A 19640-nucleotide genomic window follows, 5' to 3' on the forward strand; every position below is an offset into this window, starting at 1 on the left:
AAATTTAACCAAGGAGATGAAAGATCTCTAAGGAAAACTAGAAAACACTGATTAATGAAATTGAAGAGGACACAAACAAATGAAAAGACATCCCATGTTCATGGATTGAAAAAATTAATATTGTTAAAATGAACATACTGCCCAAAGCAGTCTACAAATTCAGTGCAATCCCTATGAAAATACTACTGTCATTTTCACAAAAATAGAAAAAAATCCTAAAATATGTATAAAACCAAAAAAAAAGAGCCCAAATAGCCAAAGCACTCCTGCACAAAAAGAACAGAGCAAGAGGCATCACACTATCTGACCTCAAAATATATTACAAGGCTATAAAAACCCAAACAGCAAGGTATTGGTATCAAAACAGACACTTGTACTAATGGGACAGAAGAGAGAACCCAGAAATACATCCATGTATGTACAGCAAACTCATTTTCTTTTTTTTTTTAATTTTTTAATTTTTTTCGAGAGTTTTTTTGCTCTTGTTGCCCAGGCTGGAGTGCAGTGGCATGATCTTGGCTCACTGCAACCTCTGCCTCCTGGGTTCCAGCGATTCTCCTGCCTCAGCCTCCTGAGCAGCTGGCATTATAGGCATGCACCACCATGCCCAGCTAACTTTTTGTATTTTTAACAGAGACAGGGCTTCATCGTGTTGGCTAGGCTGGTCTCAAATTCCTGACCTCAGGTGATCTGCCCGCCTCAGCCTCCCAAAGTGCAGGGATTATAGGCATGAGCCACTGCGCCCGGCCAGCAAACTCATTTTCAACAAAGGTACCAAGGAAATACATTCAGGAAAGAACACCCTCTTGAATAAATGGTGCTGGGAAAACTCAATACCCATACGCAGAAGAATGAATTGAACCCCTATTTCTCACCATCTACAAAATTCAATCCAAGATAGGTTAAAGACTTAAACATAACACCTACAACTATAAAACTACTAGAAAGAAATATAGGGGAAACGCTTTAGGATATAGCCAAAGATTTTATGGCTAAGATCTCAAAAGTACAGAAAAATAAAACAAAAATAGATAAATAAAACTATTTTAAACTAAAAAGCTTCTGCCCACGTAGGAAGCAATCAACAGAGTGGGGAGACAACCTGTTGAATGGGAGAAAATATTTGCAAACTATTCATCCAACAAGGAACTAATATCCAAAATATACAAGGAACTCAAAACACTTGATAGTAAAAACTAGTAATAATCCCATTTAAAAGTGGACAAATAACATGAAGAGACATTTTTCCAAAGACATACATACAAATGGCAGATAGGTATATGAAAACTGCTTACCATCACTAATCATCAGCAAAATGGAAATCAAAACCACAATGAGACATCATCTTACCCAAGTTAGAATGGCTATTACTAATAAGACAAAAGATAACAGATGCTGGTAAGGACACAGAAAAAAAGGGAACACTTATACACTGTTGGTGGGAATGTAAATTGGTGCAGCCGTTATAGAAAACAGTAGGGAGATTTCTCGGAGCACTAAAAACACAACTACCATATGATCCAGCAACCCTAATACTGCGTATTTATCCAAAGGAAAAGAAATCAGTATATCAAGGGGATACCTGCACTCCATGTTTATTCCAGTACCATTCACAATAGCAAAGATAGGGAATCAACCTAAGTGCCCACCAACAGATGAATAAATAAAGAAAATGTATATATACACAATGGAATACTATTCAGCCATAAAAAAAATAAAATCATGTCATTTGCAGCAATGTGGATGGAATAAGCCAGGTACAGAAAAACAAACATCAGATATTCTCACTCATGTGTGGGAACTTAAAAAATTGATCTCATGAAGGTACAGGGTAGAATGATAGATAATACAGGTGAGGAATGGTCAGTGAATGGTGCATAAAAAGAGGTTGGCAAATAGGTAAAAACATACGGTTAGATAGAAGGAATAAGTTCTAATGGTCTATAGCAGAGTAGGGGGACTATAGTTAACAACCATGTATTGTATATTTCAAAATAGCTACAAGAAAGGACCTGCAATGTCCCAACACAGAAGTGACAGAGCAAGACACTGTCTCAAAAAAAAAAAAAAAAAAAAAGACTTCTATCTATAAGAAACTCAAAAACAGGGAAATGATTTGAGAAGACCCTTCAACAAAGAATACATCTAGGTAGCAAATAAGTAGATGAAAAGATGTTCAACATCATTAATCAGAGAAATTTTAAAACTTGAAATATGCTACTACACATTTATGAGAATAGCTAAAATTTTAAGACATCTTAGTAACACCACTGGTGAGAATGTAAAATTATACAACTTTGGCAAGCAGAAAATATCTTTCTTTTTTTTTTTTTTTTTGAGACAGAGTCTCGCTCTGTCACCCTGGCTGGAGTACAGTGGCGTGATCTTAGCTCACTGCAACCTCCACCTCCCAGGTTCAAGCGATTCTCCTGCCTCAGCCTCCTGAGTAGCTGGGATTACAGTTGCATGCCACAATGCCCAACTAATTTTTTTGTATTCTTAGTGGAGACAAGCTTTTGTCATGCTGCCCAGGCTGGTCTCGAACTCCCAGGCTCAAGCGATCCATCCACCTCAGCCTCCCAAAATGCTGGGATTACAGGCGTGAACCACAGTGCCCAGCCAGAAAATTTCTTTAAAAGGCTATATTAGTTCGTTTTCATGCCGCTGATAAAGACATACTTAAGACTGAGCAATTTACAAAAGCAAGAGGTTTAATGGACTTACAGTTCCACGTGGCTGCAGGAGCCTCACAATCATGGCAGAAGGCAAGGAGGAGCAAGTCACGTCTTATATGGATGGTGGCAGGCAAAAAGAGAGCTTGTGCAGGGAAACTCCCATTTTTAAAACCATCAGATCTCATGAGACTTATTCATTATCACAAGAACAGCATGGGAAAGACCCAACCCCATGATTAAATTACCTCCCACCAGGTTCCTCCCAGGACACGTGGGAATTGTGGGAGTTACAACTCAAAATGAGATTTGGGTGGGGACACCACCAAACCATATCAAAGGCAAACCAGGATGGATGCAGTGGCTCAAACCTGTAATCCCAGCACTTTGGGAGGCTGATGCAGGTGGATCACCTGAGGTCAGTAGTTCAAGACCAGCCTGGTCAACATGGTGAAATCCCATCTCTACCAAAAAATACAAAAATTAGCCAGGTGTGATGGCATGTGCCTGTAGTCCCAGCTACTCCGGAGACTGAAGTGGGAGAATCTCTTGAACCCAGGAGGCAGAGGTTGAGTTAAGCCGAGATCGCCCCACTACACTCCAGGCTAAGCAACAGGGTGAGACCCTCTCTCAATAAATAAATAAATGGCAAACCAGACACTCCAATCATAGGTATTTACCCAACAGAAATGAAACATATGTCCACACATATATTTGTACATAAATATTTGTAGCAGTATTATTCATACAGGCAAAAACTGGGAATGATCTAAATGTCCATTATTGGCAAACAGATAAACAAATTAAGATATACCTACACAATGAATGCTAAAATGAATGGACAATTCTAGGAGGCATACTGCATGCTTCCTAGGGGTCCTGGTAGAATCGAGCCTCCTGCCTCTAGCAGGGACTATATATCTTGATAATTCACCTCTAATTGCCCAACTCATTCTTCATGCTCTTTCCTACTGCTCCTGGGACCATTTCTCAAATATACTACCTTCATCCAGGTCTGCCTCAGGATCTACTTTTGTGAACAATGAAACTGAAACCACATATTCATTATTGTGGGAATGATTAAGTAAATTTTATTAAATCAAGATGACAAAATATTATGCACCGATTTTTAAATGTTCATAAACAATGACATGAAAATATGTTTGAGATAATGTGAGCTTTTCAAGGGTCCAAAATGCACATAAGATATATTATCAGACATGTGAAATGAAAAGGAAAAAAAGATCTTCTACAGTAAGTTCCATATAAAAGTAAAAAACTTCTACTTCTTGCACAAGCTGGTATAGAGTCTTATCAAAAATATTTTCTGAATACATGAATGTTATTGCAGATAAACTAGCCAATGAATAAGCCAAACATATAATATGCCAAATATAAGCCAAAATCTTTTTCTGTAATTATCAAGTCAAATCCACTATAATACATTAGAAGCAAGTAGAGTTTATCCCAGAAATGCAAAAAGGGCTCAACATTAGAAAATTCATCAGACTAATTCACCATATTTTTAAAAAACTGATCTTCAATTCTAGACATTTAATTAAATTCAATACCCATTAGTAAACTTGTTTAATCTTAGCAAACTAAGATTTTTTTTAAAGACTTTGTTAACTTGATAAAGCATATGTACTAGAAACTTACCTCTATTAGGCACCAGACTCTGTTTTATATGCTAGGGCATTGAAGAAGAGAGGCAACAGTGCCTGAAGTCACAGAGTTTACAGTCTACTGGGTGACACAGGTAAATAAACAGATAATAATAATACAGCATAATAAGATGCTATGACAAGATACTTAGAAGGTGCCATAGTAACATAGGAAAACAACAGACCTGACTTTGCTGGAGTTAATTAGATCAATAGATGATAAGTACCTATCGGACAAGAACAGAGTTATTTATCTTTGTATCACCTGGTATCTAAGACTATGTCTAGCACATGGTAAGTCTTTGGTAATAATCCTTAAATGAATTGACAAATGAACAAAATGAACAAACAATAAATAATGGCCTTAGAATTTTTTTAATGTCAGGTACAAAATATCAGTAAATTAAATGACTTGTTATAAATTTGATATCTCCTAAAGAGTTCATTTGGGTACAAACAGAACCATACATACACACACATTAGCAATTTTAAATACTCACGGATACAAGGGATTTGTATTGGCCAGTTGGAGAGTGTATGTTTTCACAGGTTCTACAGCTATTAGCACATCTTGTTCTACAGCCATAGGAAGAACAGAATATCCACAATAATCTATATGCTCTCCTAGAAAAAAGAGAAAGCTTTTTTAATCATTGCTAATACATAAAACAAAAGCACCTCAAGAAAGTTTACATACAGGAAAAAACTGACCATGAGCCAGGTTTTAACAGTAAATAAAAATAAAGGGAAGCAGAGCAAGATGGCCAAATAGAACCCTTCCATGCTCAAACTGAGCAACTATCTATGCAATAAACACCTTCATAAGAACCCAGAAAATTAAGGTGAGTACCTGAAAATCACAGTACCTGGTTTTAACATAACATCAGGGATAGAGGAATTGAAGAGGACAGGAAAGACAGTCTTGCATTGCCTACAGGATCCCTCCCAAAATGGAGAGAGAAACTGTGTTTGGGGGAGGGAGGGTGAAGTGAGTGTGGGTCTTTGCACTGGAACTCAGTGCTGCCATGTTACAGCAAAACACAAAACAGAGCAGAATTCTGCTAGCACCCAAGGAGGGAGCATTTAGATCAGCCCTGGACAAGACAGAATTCTCAATCTCAGCAGGAGGAACCTGAGTCCCAACCAACCTCACCTCTGGCTAACTAAAATGGCCTGGTGCCCAGAATAAGCTTAAGTGGCTGTCAGGCCACAAGTACTGCAGTCCTCGGGCAAGCCCTGGTACTGCACCGGCCTTGGAGGCAGTAGACTTGGGATGTGTGACCAAGTGTGACACCAGCTGTGGCAGCCAGGGGAGTGCCTGATCACATTGCACCCAACTCCAGGAAGTGCAGCTTGAGGAGAGATTCCTTTAGCTTAAGGAAAGAAGTGGGAAGAGTACAGAAGACTGTCTTGTGATTTGGGTACCAGCTCAGCCAAAGTAAAGCACCAAGGAGATTCCTGAAACTGTCAATTCCAGGACTTAGTTCCTGGACCCACCCTCATTCAGAGGGAATCCACTGCCCTGAAGAGAAGAACCCAGTCTTGGCAGGATTCACCTGCTCACTAAAGATCCCTTGGGCCTTGAATAAACATCAGCAGTAACCAGGCAAGATCCAGTATTATACAGGCTTCAGGTGTGACCCAGCACAGTGCCAGCTGCGGAAGCCATGGAAGTGCTCTAGGCAGCCCAGTATGGAGAGAGCCTACTTCTGACTGGGAGGAGTAAAGGGAAAACATCAAGAGGACTTTGCCTGACAACCCAGGGAATTCTCCTTTACCTTACCAAAACTCGTCAAGGCAGTGCCTCTCTAGATGTCAGGAAGAATTGCAGCATTCCTGGGCTTAGAGCACGTCCTTGTGCTGATATGCCCATAAGGACCACAGGCTTAGAACACAATACACTCAACCCCATTTGAATACATGAAAAGCCTTCTCAAGAATGAAGGGTACAAACAAGCCCAGACTACACAGACAAATAAATATCTAATTTATCAATGCCCATAAGTGATGAATGTCCACAAGCATCAAAAGTATCCAGGAAAACATGACCTCATTAAATGAACTACAGAAGATACCAGTGACCAATCCCAGAAAGATGGAGATGTATGTCCTTTCAGACAGAGAATTCAAAAGAGCTGTCTTGAGGAAGCTCAACAAACTTAAAGATAACACAGGGAAGAAATTCATTATTCTACCAGAGAAATTTAACAAAGAGATTAAAATAGTTTTTGAAATTTCAAACAGAAATTCTGCAGCTGAAAAATTCAACTGACAAACTCAAAAATGTCTCAGAGTCTCTCAACAGCAGAATCGATCAAGAAAAATAAACAGTGAACCTGAAGACAGGCTATATAAAAATACACAGTCAGAGGAGAGAAAAGAAAAATAATTTAAAAAGAATGAAGCCTCTCTACAAGATCTAGAAAATAGCCTAAAAGGGGCAAATCTAAGATTTATTGGCTTTAAAGAGGATGTAGAGATAGAGAGATCAAGGTAGAAAGTTCATTCAGTGAAATACTGACAGAAAACTTTCCAAACCTAAGAAAAGATACAAATATTAAGGTATAAGAAGATCACACAACACCAAAAGGATTCAACCCAAATAAGACTAACTCAATTAATATATTAATCAAACTCTCAAAGGTCAAGGATAAAGAAAGTATCCTAAAAGCAGAAAAAGAAAAGAAGCAAAGAACATATAAAGGGGCTCCAATATGTCTGGCAGGAGACAACTCCGCAGGAAACTTAGAGGCCAAGAGAGGGAGATGACATATTCAAAGTGTTGAAGAAAAACAACTTTTGAACTAGAATATTATTTCCAGTAAAATTATCTTTAAAACATGAAAGAGAAATACTTTCCCAGACAAACACAGCTGAGGGATTTCATCAACACCAGACCTGTCTTGCAAAAAATGCTAAAGAGAGTTCTTCAATCTGAAAGAAAAGCACATTAATGTAAAAAATATATACCACATGGTGGTACAGAACTAACTGGTAGTGGTAAATGAACAGATGAATACAGAATACTCTAACACTGTTAACTATAGTGTTAAAACACTCATATCTTAGTAGGAAGATTAAAAGACAAACCTATCAAAAATAGTAACTGAAACAGCTTTCTGAGCATAAAAAGATATAAACAGAGACAATCAAAAGTGACAAAGCAGCCAGGCATGGTGGCTCAAGCCTGTAATCCTAGCACTTTGGGAGGACAAGGCGGGAAGATCACGAGGTCAGGAGATCGAGACTATCCTGGCTAACATGGTGAAACCCCATCTCTACTAAAAATACAAAAAAAAAAAAAAAAAATAGCTGGGCGTGGTGGCAGGTGCCTGTAGTCCCAGCTACTTGGGAGGCTGAGGCAGGAGAATCGCTTGAACCTGGGAGGCAGAGGTTGCAGTGAGCCGAGATCACGCCACTGTACTCCAGCCTGGGTGACAGAGTGAGACTCCATCTCAAAAAAAAAAAAAAAAAAAAAAAAAAGTGACAGTGAAGAAATGGGGTTAAGGTGTAGTTTTAGGGGGTTTTTTTTGTTTTCTTTTTGCTGATTTCTTTTTTATTTTCATTGTAATCAGAGTTAAGCTGTCATCTGCTTAAAATAATTGGTTATGTTATTTGCAAGCCTCACAGTAACCACAAAACAAAAACCTGTAACAGATACAAAAAAAGCTGGGTTTGTTTGTTTGTTTGTTTTTGAGACAGAGTCTTGCTCGGTCGCCCAGGCTGGAGTGCAGTGGCATGATCTCAGCTCACTGCATGCTCCACCTCCCAGGTTCATGCCATTCTCCTGCCTCAGCCTCCCGAGTAGCTGGGACTACAGGCACCTGCCAGCATGCCCAGGTAAATTTTTTTGTATTTTTTAGTAGAGATGGGGTTTCACCGTGTTAGCCAGGATGGTCTCGATCTCCTGACCTCATGATCCGCCCACCTCTTCCTGCCAACGTGCTGGTATTACAGGCATGGGGCACCGCGCCCAGCCCAAAAACAGTTTTAAATAATAAATTAAAACATTGTCAGAAAAAGTCACTTTTACACAAAGGAAGACAAGAAGGAAGGAAGAAAGAGAGGACCAACAAAACAACCAGAAAATAAATAACAAAATGGCTGTAGTAAGTCTGTACCTTATAACTATAACATTGAATATAAATGGACTAAATTCCCAATAAAAGACAAAGTGGATGAATGGATTAAAAAAACAAAAACAATAAGCTAACCTCATCCATAAAGATATGCAGACCAAAAAATATATATATAAAATGGAAAAAGATATTCCGGAACACACACCAGGGCCAGTTGTGGGGTAGAGGGGAAGGGGAGGAAGAGCATTAGGACAAATAGCTAATGCATGCAGGGCTTAAAACCTAGATGATGGGTTGACAGGTGCAGCAAACCACCATGGCACATGTATACCTATGTATCAAACCTACACATTCTGCATTTATATCCCAGAACTTAAAGTAAAATTTTTAAAAAAAGAAAAAGATATTCCATACAAATGAAAACCAAACGAGAGCAAGAGTAGTTATGCATAAATAAACAGGATTCAAGATAAAAACTCTAAAAAGAGACAAAGGTCATTATATAATGTCAAAGGAGTCAGTTCAGCAACAGGATATAACAATTGTAAATATATATGCACCCAATGCTGGAGCACTCAGATATGTAAAACAAATATTATTAAAACTAAAAAGAAGGATAGATGCCTATAGAATAATAGCTGGGGACTTCAAAACCTCACTTTCAGCCCTGGGGTATTCATCCAGGGAGAAAATCAACAAAGAAACATCAGACTTAATCTGCACTATAGAACAAATGGATATTTATAAAAACATTTCATCCAACAGCCCCAGAATACACATTCTTCTCATCAGTGCCCAGAATATTCTCCAGGATAGATCATAAGTTAGACCACAAAACAAGTCTCAAAAAGTTCAAAAAAGTTAAAATAATATCAGGTATCTTCTCTGATCATAATGAAATAAAATTAGAAATAAACATGAAGAAAAACTTTGGAAACTAAACAAACACATGGAAAGTAAAAAATATGCTCCTGAATGACCAGTGGGTCAATGAAAAAATTAAGAAATTTTTTAATTTCATGAAACATGTGGGAGTGAAAAGACAACAGATCAAAATCTCCATGATACAGAAAGAGCAGTACAAAAAAGGACATTTAAAACAATAAACACCTATATCAAAAAGGTAGAAATATGTCAAATAAGCTACCTAAAGATGCATCTTAACAAATGAGAAAGGCAAAAGCAAATGAAATGCAGAATTAGTAGAGGAAAAGAAAGAATTCGGATCAGAGCAAAAATAAGTAAAATTGAAATTTAAAACTACAAAAAAAAATCAATGAAATTAAAAGTTGGTGTTTTGCAAACATAAACTAAATCAAAAAACCTTTAGCCACACTAAGTAAAAAAGAGGTCAGGCACGCTGGCTCACACCTGTAATCCCAGCACTTTGGGAGGGGAGGCCAAGATGCGCAGATCACAAGGCCAGGCGTTCAAGACCAGCCTGGCCAACAGGGTGAAACCCCATCTCTACTAAAAATACAAAAATTAGCCAGGCATGGTGGTGGACACCTGTAATCCCAGCTACTTGGGAGGCTGAGGCAGGACAATCACTTGAACCCGAGAGGCGGAGGTTGCAGTGAGTTGAGATAGCGCCACTGCACTCCAGCCTGGGCAACAGAGCGAGATTCCATTTCAAACAAAAAAGAAAAAGTAAAAAATAAAGAAGATTCAAAAAAAAAAGTCAGAGAATTTTTTTAAAAGATATTATAACTGAGAGCAGAGAGTCAAGGCATCATTAGAGACTATTATGAGCAACTATATACCAACAAATTAGAAAACCAAGAAGAAAGGGATCAATGCCTAGACCCATATGATATGGCTTGGATCTGTGTCCCCACCAAAATCTCATGTTGAAATGTAATACCTAATGCTGGAAGTGAAGCCTGGTGGGTGTTGATTGAATCATGGAGGTGGTTTCTAATGGCTTAACAAAATCTCCTGAGTGTGGTTCTCATGATAGAGTTCTCACAAGATCTGATCATTTAAAAGAGTATAGCACTTCCCCTCCCTCTCATCCTCCTGCTCTAGCCATGTAAGGCGTGCCTCCTTCCCCTTTGTCTTCCACCATGCTTGTAAGTTTCCTGAGGTTTTCCCAGCCATGCTTCCTGTACAGCCTGCAAAATTGTGAGCCAAATAAACCTCTTTTTTTAATAAATTATCCAGTCTCAGATACTTCTTTATAGCAGTGCAAGAGCAGATTAATACAGAAAACTGGTATCAGAAGTGGGGCATTTCTATAAAGATAATTGAAAATGTGAAAGCACCTTTGGAACTAGGTAAGTGGCAGAGGTTGGAACAGTTTGGAGGGCTCAGAAAAAAGATACGAAGATGAGGGAAAGTTTGGAACTTCCAAGAAACTTGTTGAATGGTTGTGTCCAAAATGCTGACAATAATATTAACAATGAAGTCCCAGCTAAAGAGGTCTCAGATGAAAATACAAAACTTTTTGAGAACTAGAGTAAAGGTCACTTTGGTTATGCTTTAGCAAAGAGAACGAGTTTGAAAAATTTGAAGCCCAGCCATGTGGTAGAAATGAAAAGGCCTTTTTTTTGTGTGTGTGATGGCCAACATTGGGAAACCCCATCTCTAGTAAAGATACAAAAATTAGCCAGGCATGTTGGCACATACCTGTAATCCCAGCTACTCAGGATGCTGAGGCACAAGAATCACTTGAGTCCAGCAGGTGCAGGTTGCAGTGAGCCAAAATCATGCCACTACACTCCAGCCTGGGCAACAGGGCGAAACTACATCTCAAAAGTTAAAAATAAAATAAAATAGGCCAGGCACGGTGGCTCACGTCTGTAATCCTAACACTCTGGGAGGCTGAGGTGGGTGGATCACCTTAGGTCAGGAGTTCGCAACCAGCCTGGCCTTCATGGTGAAACCCTGTATCTACTAAAAATAAAAAAAATTAGCCAAGCATGGTGGTGGGTGCCTGTAATCCCAGCTACTTGGGAGGCTAAGGCAGGAAAATCACTTCAATCTGGGAGGCAGATGTTGCAGTGAGCTGAGATCGCACCATTGCACTCCAGCTTGGGCAACAAGAGCAAAACTCTGTCTAAAAAAAATAATAATAATAAAATAAAATAAATGCTCAGCCACTAAAAAAAGGTAGAAATTTTGCATATAAACAACCTAATGGTACATCTCTAGCAAAAAACAATCCAAATCCAAAATTAGTAGAAGGAAAGAAATAATAAAGATCAGAGCAGAAGTAAATTTGAGACAAAAATTAATGAAATGAAAAGGTAAACATAATAGCAAATCTTTAGCTAGACTGAGAAAAAGAGAACACACAAATAAATACAATTTAAAAAAACAGAAAAGGAGACATTACAAGTGACACCACAAAATACAAAGGATCATTAAAGCCTATTGTGAACAACTATTATGCCAACAAATTGCAAAACCTAAAGGACATGCATAAGTTCCTGGACACATAAAACCTATGAAGATTGAACCAAGTAGAAACAGAAAACCTGAACACACCAATAACAAGTAACAAGATTGAAGCAATAATAAAAAGTCTCCCAACGAAGAAATGCTCAGGACCAGAGGGCTTCACCCATGAATTCTACCAAACCTTTAAAGAAGAACTAACACCAATTCTTTTCAGACTTGCAAAAAAATTGAAAGGCAGGGAATTCTTTGAAACTATTCTATGAGGCCAGCATTATTCTGATACCAAAACTGAACACGGACACAACGGAAAAAGAAAACTACAGGACAATATCTCAGTTGAACATATAATCAAAAATCCTCAATAAAATGTTGGCAAAATGAACCCAAGAACCCATAAAAAGATTATATACCATGATCAAGTGGGATTAATCCTTGAAATGCAAGGAAGGGGTTCAACATACACAAATCCAAAAATATGATATATCACATCAACAGAATGAAGGACAAAACCCATATAATCTTTACAATCAATTCAGAAAAAGCATTTGATAAAATTCAACATTTCTTCATGATAAAAACTCAACATACTAGGTACAGAAGGAACATGTCTCAATACACAATAAAGGCCATATATGACAAACCCATAGCTAACATCACACCAAATGAGGAAAAATGGAAAGCTTTTTGTCTAAGCACTAGAACAAGACAAGCATACCCAATTCCACCATTCTTATTCAAAATACTACTGGAAGTCTGAGCCAGAGCAATCAGGCAAGAGAAAAATGTAAAGGGCATCCAAATTGGAAAGGAGGAAGTCAGATGGTCTCTACTTGTACACAACATGATCTTATACGTAGAGAAACCTAAAGACCACAAAAAGCTTTTAGAGCTGATAAATTCAGTAAAGTCACAAGATACAAAATCAGTATTAAAAATAGCTAGTGTTTCATTAAATGTAAATGGCCCAAATGCTCCACTTAAAAGATAGAGAATCATAAAAAGGATAAGGACTAACTAGCCAACTATCTACTGCCTTCAGGAGACTCACCTAATACATAAGGACTCATATAAACTTAAAATAAAGGGGTGGAAAAAGGCATTTCATGCAAATGGACACCAAAGTGAGCAGGGGTAGCTATTCTTATATCAGACAAAACAAACTTTAAAGCAAGAGCAGTTAAAAGAGACAAAGAGGGATATTATACAATGGTAAAAAGGCTTTGTCCAAAAGGAAAATATCACAATCCTAAAGATATATGCACCTAACACTAGAGCTCCCAAATTTATAAAACAATTACTAATAGACCTAAGAAATGAGATAGACAGCAACACAATAATAGTGGGGGACTTCAATACTCCACTGACAGCACTAGATAGGTCATCAAGACAGAAAGTCAACAAAGAAACAATGGATTTAAACTATACCTTGGAACAAATGGACTTAACACATATATACAGAACACTTCATCCAACAACCACAGAAAACACATTCTTTTCAACAGGGCATGGAACTTTCTCCAAGATAGACCACATGACAGGCCACAAAACAAGCCTTAATAAATTTAAGAAAATTGAAATTATATCAAGCACTCTCTAAGACTGCAATGAAATAAAACTGGGAATCAACTATAAAAGGAACCTTCAAAACCATGCAAATACATGGAAATTAAATAACCTGGTCCTAAATGAGCATTGGGTCAAAAACGAGATCAAGATGGAAATATAAAAATTCTTTGAACTGAATGACAATAATGACACAACCTATCAAAACCTCTGGGATACAGCTAAGGCAGTGCTAAGAGGAAAGTTCATAGCCCTAAACACATGCATCAAAAAGTCTGAAACAGCACAAACAGACAATCTAAGGTGACACCTCAACGAACTGAAGAAACAAGAACAAACCAAACCCAAACACAGCAGAAGAAAGGAAATAACCAAGATCAGAGCCGAACTAAATGAAATTGAAACAAACAAACAAACAAAATACAAAAAGTAAATGAAATAAAAAGGTGGTTCTTTGAAAAGATAAAATTGGGCCAGCGCAGGGGCTCACGGCTGTAATCCCAGCACTTTGGGAGGCTGAGGCGGGTGGATCACCTGAGGTCAGGAGTTCAAGACCAGCCTGTCCAACATGGCGAAACCTCGTCTCTACTAAAAGTACAAAAATTAGCTGGGCATGGTGGTGGGTGCCTGTAATCCTAGCTACTCAGGAGGCTGAGGCAGGAGAAGCTTGAACCCGGGTGGCGGACATTGCAGTGAACTGAGACTGCACCACTGCACTCCAGCCTGGGTGACAAAAGCGAGACTCCATCTCAAAAAAAAAAAGAAAAAGAAAATTGATAGACCATTAGCAAGATTAACCCAAGAAAAGAAGAGAGAAAATCCAAATAACCTCACTAAGAAACAAAAGAGGAGATACTACAATTGATACCACTGAAATACAAAAGATCATTCAAGGCTACTATGAACACCTTTACACGAATAAACTAGAAAACCTAGAATAGATGGATAAATTCCTGGAAAAATACAACCCTCCTAGCTTAAATCAGGAAGAATTAGATACCCTGAACAGACCAATTACAAGCAGTGAGACTGACATGGTAATTTAAAAATTGCTAACAAAAAAAAGTACAGGACCAGACAGATTCACAGCAGAACTCTATCAGACATTCAAAAAAGAATTGGAACCAATCCTTTTCACAGTATTCCACAAGACAGAGAAAGAAGGAACCTTTCCTAATTCATTTTATGAAGCCAGCATCACCCTAATATCAAAACCAGGAAAGGACATAACCAAGAAAGAAAACTACAGTTCAATATCCTTGATGAACATAGATGCTAACATCCTTAACAAAATCCCAGCTAAAAAAAAAAAAAAAGAAAGAAAGAAAAAAATACAAAAAAAAAACAAAATCCCAGCTAACCAAATCCAACAACATATCAAAAAGTTAATCTACCATGATCAAGTGGGTTTCATACCAGGGATGCAGGGGTGGTTTAACATACGCAAGTCTATAAATGAATTAAAAACAAAAATCACATGATCATCTCAATAGATGCAGAAAAAGCATTCGACAAAATCCAGCAAGCTTTATGATTAAAACTCTCAGCAAAATTGGCATAAAAGGGACATCCTTAATGTAATAAAAGCCATCTATAACAGACCCACAGCCCACGTAATATTGAATGAGGTAAAATTGAAAGCATTCCCTCTGAGAACTGGGACAAGACTAAGATGCCCACTCTCACCACTCCTTTTCAACATGGTACTGGAAGTCCTAGCCAGAGCAATCAGACAAGAGAAAGAAATATAGGGCATCCAAATTGGTAAAGAGGAAGTCAAATTGTCACTGTTTGCTGATGATATGATCGTTTACCTTGAAAACCCTATGGACTCCTTCAGAAAGCTCCTGGAACTGATAAAAGAATTCAGCGAAGTTTCCAGATACAAGATTAATGTATACAAATATAGCTCTTCTATATACCAACAGCGACCAGACAATCAAATCAAGAACTCAACCCCTTTTACAATAGCTGCAAAAATAAATAAATAAAAAATAAAATAAAATACTTAGGAATATACCTAACAAAGGAGTCAAAAGACCTCTACAAGGAAAACTACAAAACACTGCTGAAAGAAATCACAGACAACACAAACAAATGGAAACACATCCCATGCTCATGGATGGGTAGAATCAATATTGTGAAAATGACCATACTGCCAAAAGCAATCTACAAATTCAATGCAATCTCCATCAAAATACCACCATCATTCTTCACAGACTTAAAAAAAATTATAAAATTCATATGGAACCAAAAAAGAGCCTGCATAGCAAAAACAAGACTAAGCAAAAAGAAACAAATCTGGAGGCATCACACTACCTGATTTCAAACTATACCATTAGGCCATAGTCAACCAAAACAGTGTGATACTAATATAAAAATAGACACGTAGACCAATGGAACAAAATAGAGAACCCACAAATAAACCCAAATACTTATAGCCAACTGATCTTCAACAAAGCAAACAAAATAAAAAAGTGGGGAAAGGACACCCCTTTCAACAAATTGTGCTGGGATAATTGGCTAGCCACATGTGGGAGAATGAAACTGGATGCCCATCTCTCACCTTATACAAAAATCAACTCAAAATGGATTAAGGACTTAAACCTAAGATATGAAACTAAAAAAATTCTAGCAGATAACATTGGAAAAACCCTTCTAGACATTGGCTTAGGCAAGGATTTCATGACCAAGAACCCAAAAGTAAATGCGATAAAAGCAAAGATAAATAGCTGGGACCTAATTAAACTAAAGAGCTTTTGCATGGCAAAAGGAACAGTCAGCAGAGTAAAAAGACAACCTACAGAGTTGGAGAAAATCTTCACAATCTATACATGTGACAAAGGACTAATGTGCAGAATCTACAATGAACTCAAACAAATCAGTAAGAAAAAAACAAACCATCCTGTCAAAGAGTGGGCTAAGGACACGAATAGACAATTCTCAAAGGAAGATATAGAAATGGCCAACAAACATATGAAAAAATGCTCAACATCACTAATGATCAGGAAAATGCAAATCAAAACCACAATATGATACCACCTCACTCCTGCAAGAACGGCCATAATCAAAAAATCAAAAAAGAGTAGATGTTGGTGTGGATGTGGTGAACAGGGAACAGTTCTACACTGCTGTTGGGAATGTAAACTAGTACAGCTGCTATGGAAAACAGTGTGGAGATTCCTTAAAGAACTAAAAGTAGAACTACCATTTGATCCAGCAATCCCACTAATGGGTATCTACCCAGAGGAAAAGAAGTCATTACTTGAAAAAGATACTTGCACACGCATGTTTATAGTGCCACAATTCACAATTGCCACTATATGTCATTGGTATTATGGAACCAACCCAATCGTGGAACCAAGCCAAATGCCCATCAATCAATGAGTGGATAAAGAAACTGTGGTATATATACAATGGAATACTATGCAGCCATAAAAAGGAATGAATTAACAGTATTTGCAGTGACCTTGATGAGACTGGAGACTATTATTCTAAGTTAAATAACTCAGAAATGGAAAACCAAACATCGTATGTTCTCACTGATATGTGGGGGCTAAGCTATGAGGATGCAAAGGCATAAGAATTAGGTAACGGACATTGGGGACTTGCGAGGAAGAGTGGGAGGGGAGCGTGGGATAGAAGACTACAAATACAGTGCAGTGTATGCTGCTTGGGTGATGGGTACACCAAAATCTCACAAATCACCTCTAAAAAACTTATTCATGTAACCAAATACCACCTGTACTCCAATAACTTATGGAAAAATAAAATTTTAAAATAATAAATAAAAGTACTTTGAAAAAATTTTAAAAATCACTAGTGTTTCTATACACCAACAACAGACTACCTGAAAAAGAAATCAAGCAAGCAATCCCATTTGAAATAGCTATAAAAAATGAATAGGAATAAATTTAACCAAAGTGATAAAAGACCTGTACAACGAAAACAATAAAACACTGATGAAAGAAATTGAAGAGGATACAAAAAAATGGAAAGACATCCCACATTCTTGGACTGGAAGAATTAATATTGTTAAAATGACCATACTACTACAGATTCAATGCAATTCCTTGTATGATACCAATGACATTCTTCACAGAAATAAATAAAAAAAAATTCTAAAATTTGTGTGGAACCACAAAAGACCCCAAATAACCAAAGCAATCCTGAGCCAAAAAAAAAAAAAAAAAAGAAGAAGAAGAAGAAAAGCTGGAGGCATCACACTATCTGACTTCAAATATACTACAAAGCTACAGTAATACTATGGTTTTGGCGTAAAAACAGACATACAGACCAATAGAACAGAATAGAGAACCCAGAGCTAAATCCATGTATTTACGGCCAACTGATTTTTTTTTTTTTTTTTTTTTGAGACAGGATCCTGCCGGAGTGCAGTAGTGGTTTGATCTCGGCTCACTGCAGCCTCTGCCTCCCAGATTCGAGAGATTCTCATGCTTCGGCCCCCTGCATAGCTGGGATTACACGTGTGTGCCACCACACCCAGCTAATTTTTGTATTTCTAGCAGAGACGAGGTTTCATCATGTTGGCCAGGCTGCTTTCAAACTCCTGACCTCAAGTGATCCACCCTCCTCGGCTTCCTAAAGTGCTGGGATTACAAGTGTGAGCCACCATGCCTGGCCAAGGCCAAATGATTTTCAACAGTTACTTTCATTCATAGGGAAAAGGATAATCTGTTTAATAAATGGTGATGGAAAAACTAGATATCCATATGCAAAAGAATAAAAATAGGCCCCAATATCTAACCATTTATAAAAACGAATTTAAAATGGATTAAAGACTTAAACATCAGAACTGAAACTATGAAACTACTAGAAGAAAACATAAAGGAAACACTTCAAGACATTGGTCTAGGCAAAGATTTTATGAATAAGACTATAAAAGCACAGGCAAAGAAACAAAAATAGACAAATGAAATTTTATCAAACTCAAAAGCTTCTGCACAGCAAAGGAAACCTGCCAATAGAGTGAAGAGACAACCTGTTGAAAGGGATAAAATATTTGTAAACTATTCACCCAACAAGGAATTAATCTCCAGAGTATATAAAAAACTTAACAGTAGTAAAACAAATATTCCAATTAAAAAATTGGCAAATGGTCTGGGTGTGGTGGCTCACACCTGTAATCCCAGCATTTTGGGAGGCCAAGGTGGGCAGATCATCTGAGGTCAGGAGTTCAAGACCATCCTGGCCAATATGGTGAAACCCCATCTCTACTAACAATATAAAAATTAGCTGGGCATGGTGGCACGTGCCTGTAGTCCCAGCTACTTGGGAGGCCGAGGCAGGAGAATTGCTCGAACCCAGGAAGTGGAGGTTGCAGTGAGCCCAGATCGTGCCACTGCATTCCAGCCTGGGCAACAGAGAGAGACTGTCTCAAAATAAATTAATTAATTAATTAAATAAAATAAAAATTGGCAAATGATCTAAATAGACATTTCTAAAAAGAAGACATACAAATGACTTACAATCATAGAAAAATGCTTAAGATCACTAATAATCAGGAAATTGCAAATCAAAACCACCAGGAGATATTATCTCACTTCAGTTAGGATGACTATTATCAAAAAGACAAAAAATAATAAGTGTTAGAGAGAATGCGGAGAAATGAGAATTCTTCTACACTGTTGGTGGGAAAGTAAATTAGTAAAGCCATATGGAAAACAGTATGAAGGCTCCTCAAAACTAAAAATAGAACTACCATATGATCCAGCAATCCCATTACTAGGTATATATCCAAAGAAAAGGACATCAGTATGTCAAAGAGATATGTGGCTCTCTTGTTTATTGCAACACTATTCACCATAGTCAAGATACAGAATCAACATAAATGTCCATTCACAGATGAATGGATTTTTAAAATGTGGTGTATGTGTGCAGTGGAATACTATTCAGCCACCTAAAAGAGTGAAATCCTGTTATTCACAGCAACATGGATGAGCTTAGAGGACATTATGTTAAGTGAAATAAGTCAGGCACAGAAAGATACATACCTCATGTTCTCACTCATATATGGAAGCTAAAAGAGTTGATCTCATAAAAATAGAGGATAAATTAATGGTTACTAGAGGCTGGGAAGGATAACATGTAGTGAGGGCAGGAAGAGCAGGTAGAGAGGTCAGTTAACAGACACAAGAGGCCAGGTGTGGAGGCTCGCGCCTGTAATCTCAGCACTTTGGGAGGCCAAGGCAGGTGGATCACTTGAGGTCAGGAGTTCGAGACCAGTCGGGCCAACATGA

At 37.8% G+C, this 19640-nt stretch overlaps 1 protein-coding gene across 4 annotated transcripts in view; it reads right to left on the bottom strand.

The window, feature by feature from the left end:
• The window catches only part of GALK2 (galactokinase 2), a 179007-nt gene that overhangs the window by 111436 nt on the left and 47931 nt on the right, over positions 1-19640 (bottom strand). For all 4 annotated transcript variants that reach the window (XM_030814115.1, XM_030814114.1, XM_030814117.1 and 1 more), the window contains exon 3: positions 4837-4960. In XM_030814115.1, the coding sequence (XP_030669975.1) occupies positions 4837-4960 (124 nt within the window). The remainder of the gene's footprint in view (positions 1-4836; positions 4961-19640) is intronic.

Source organism: Nomascus leucogenys, chromosome 6 (genome assembly GCF_006542625.1).
Source record: "Nomascus leucogenys isolate Asia chromosome 6, Asia_NLE_v1, whole genome shotgun sequence".
Taxonomy (NCBI): Eukaryota; Metazoa; Chordata; class Mammalia; order Primates; family Hylobatidae; genus Nomascus; species Nomascus leucogenys.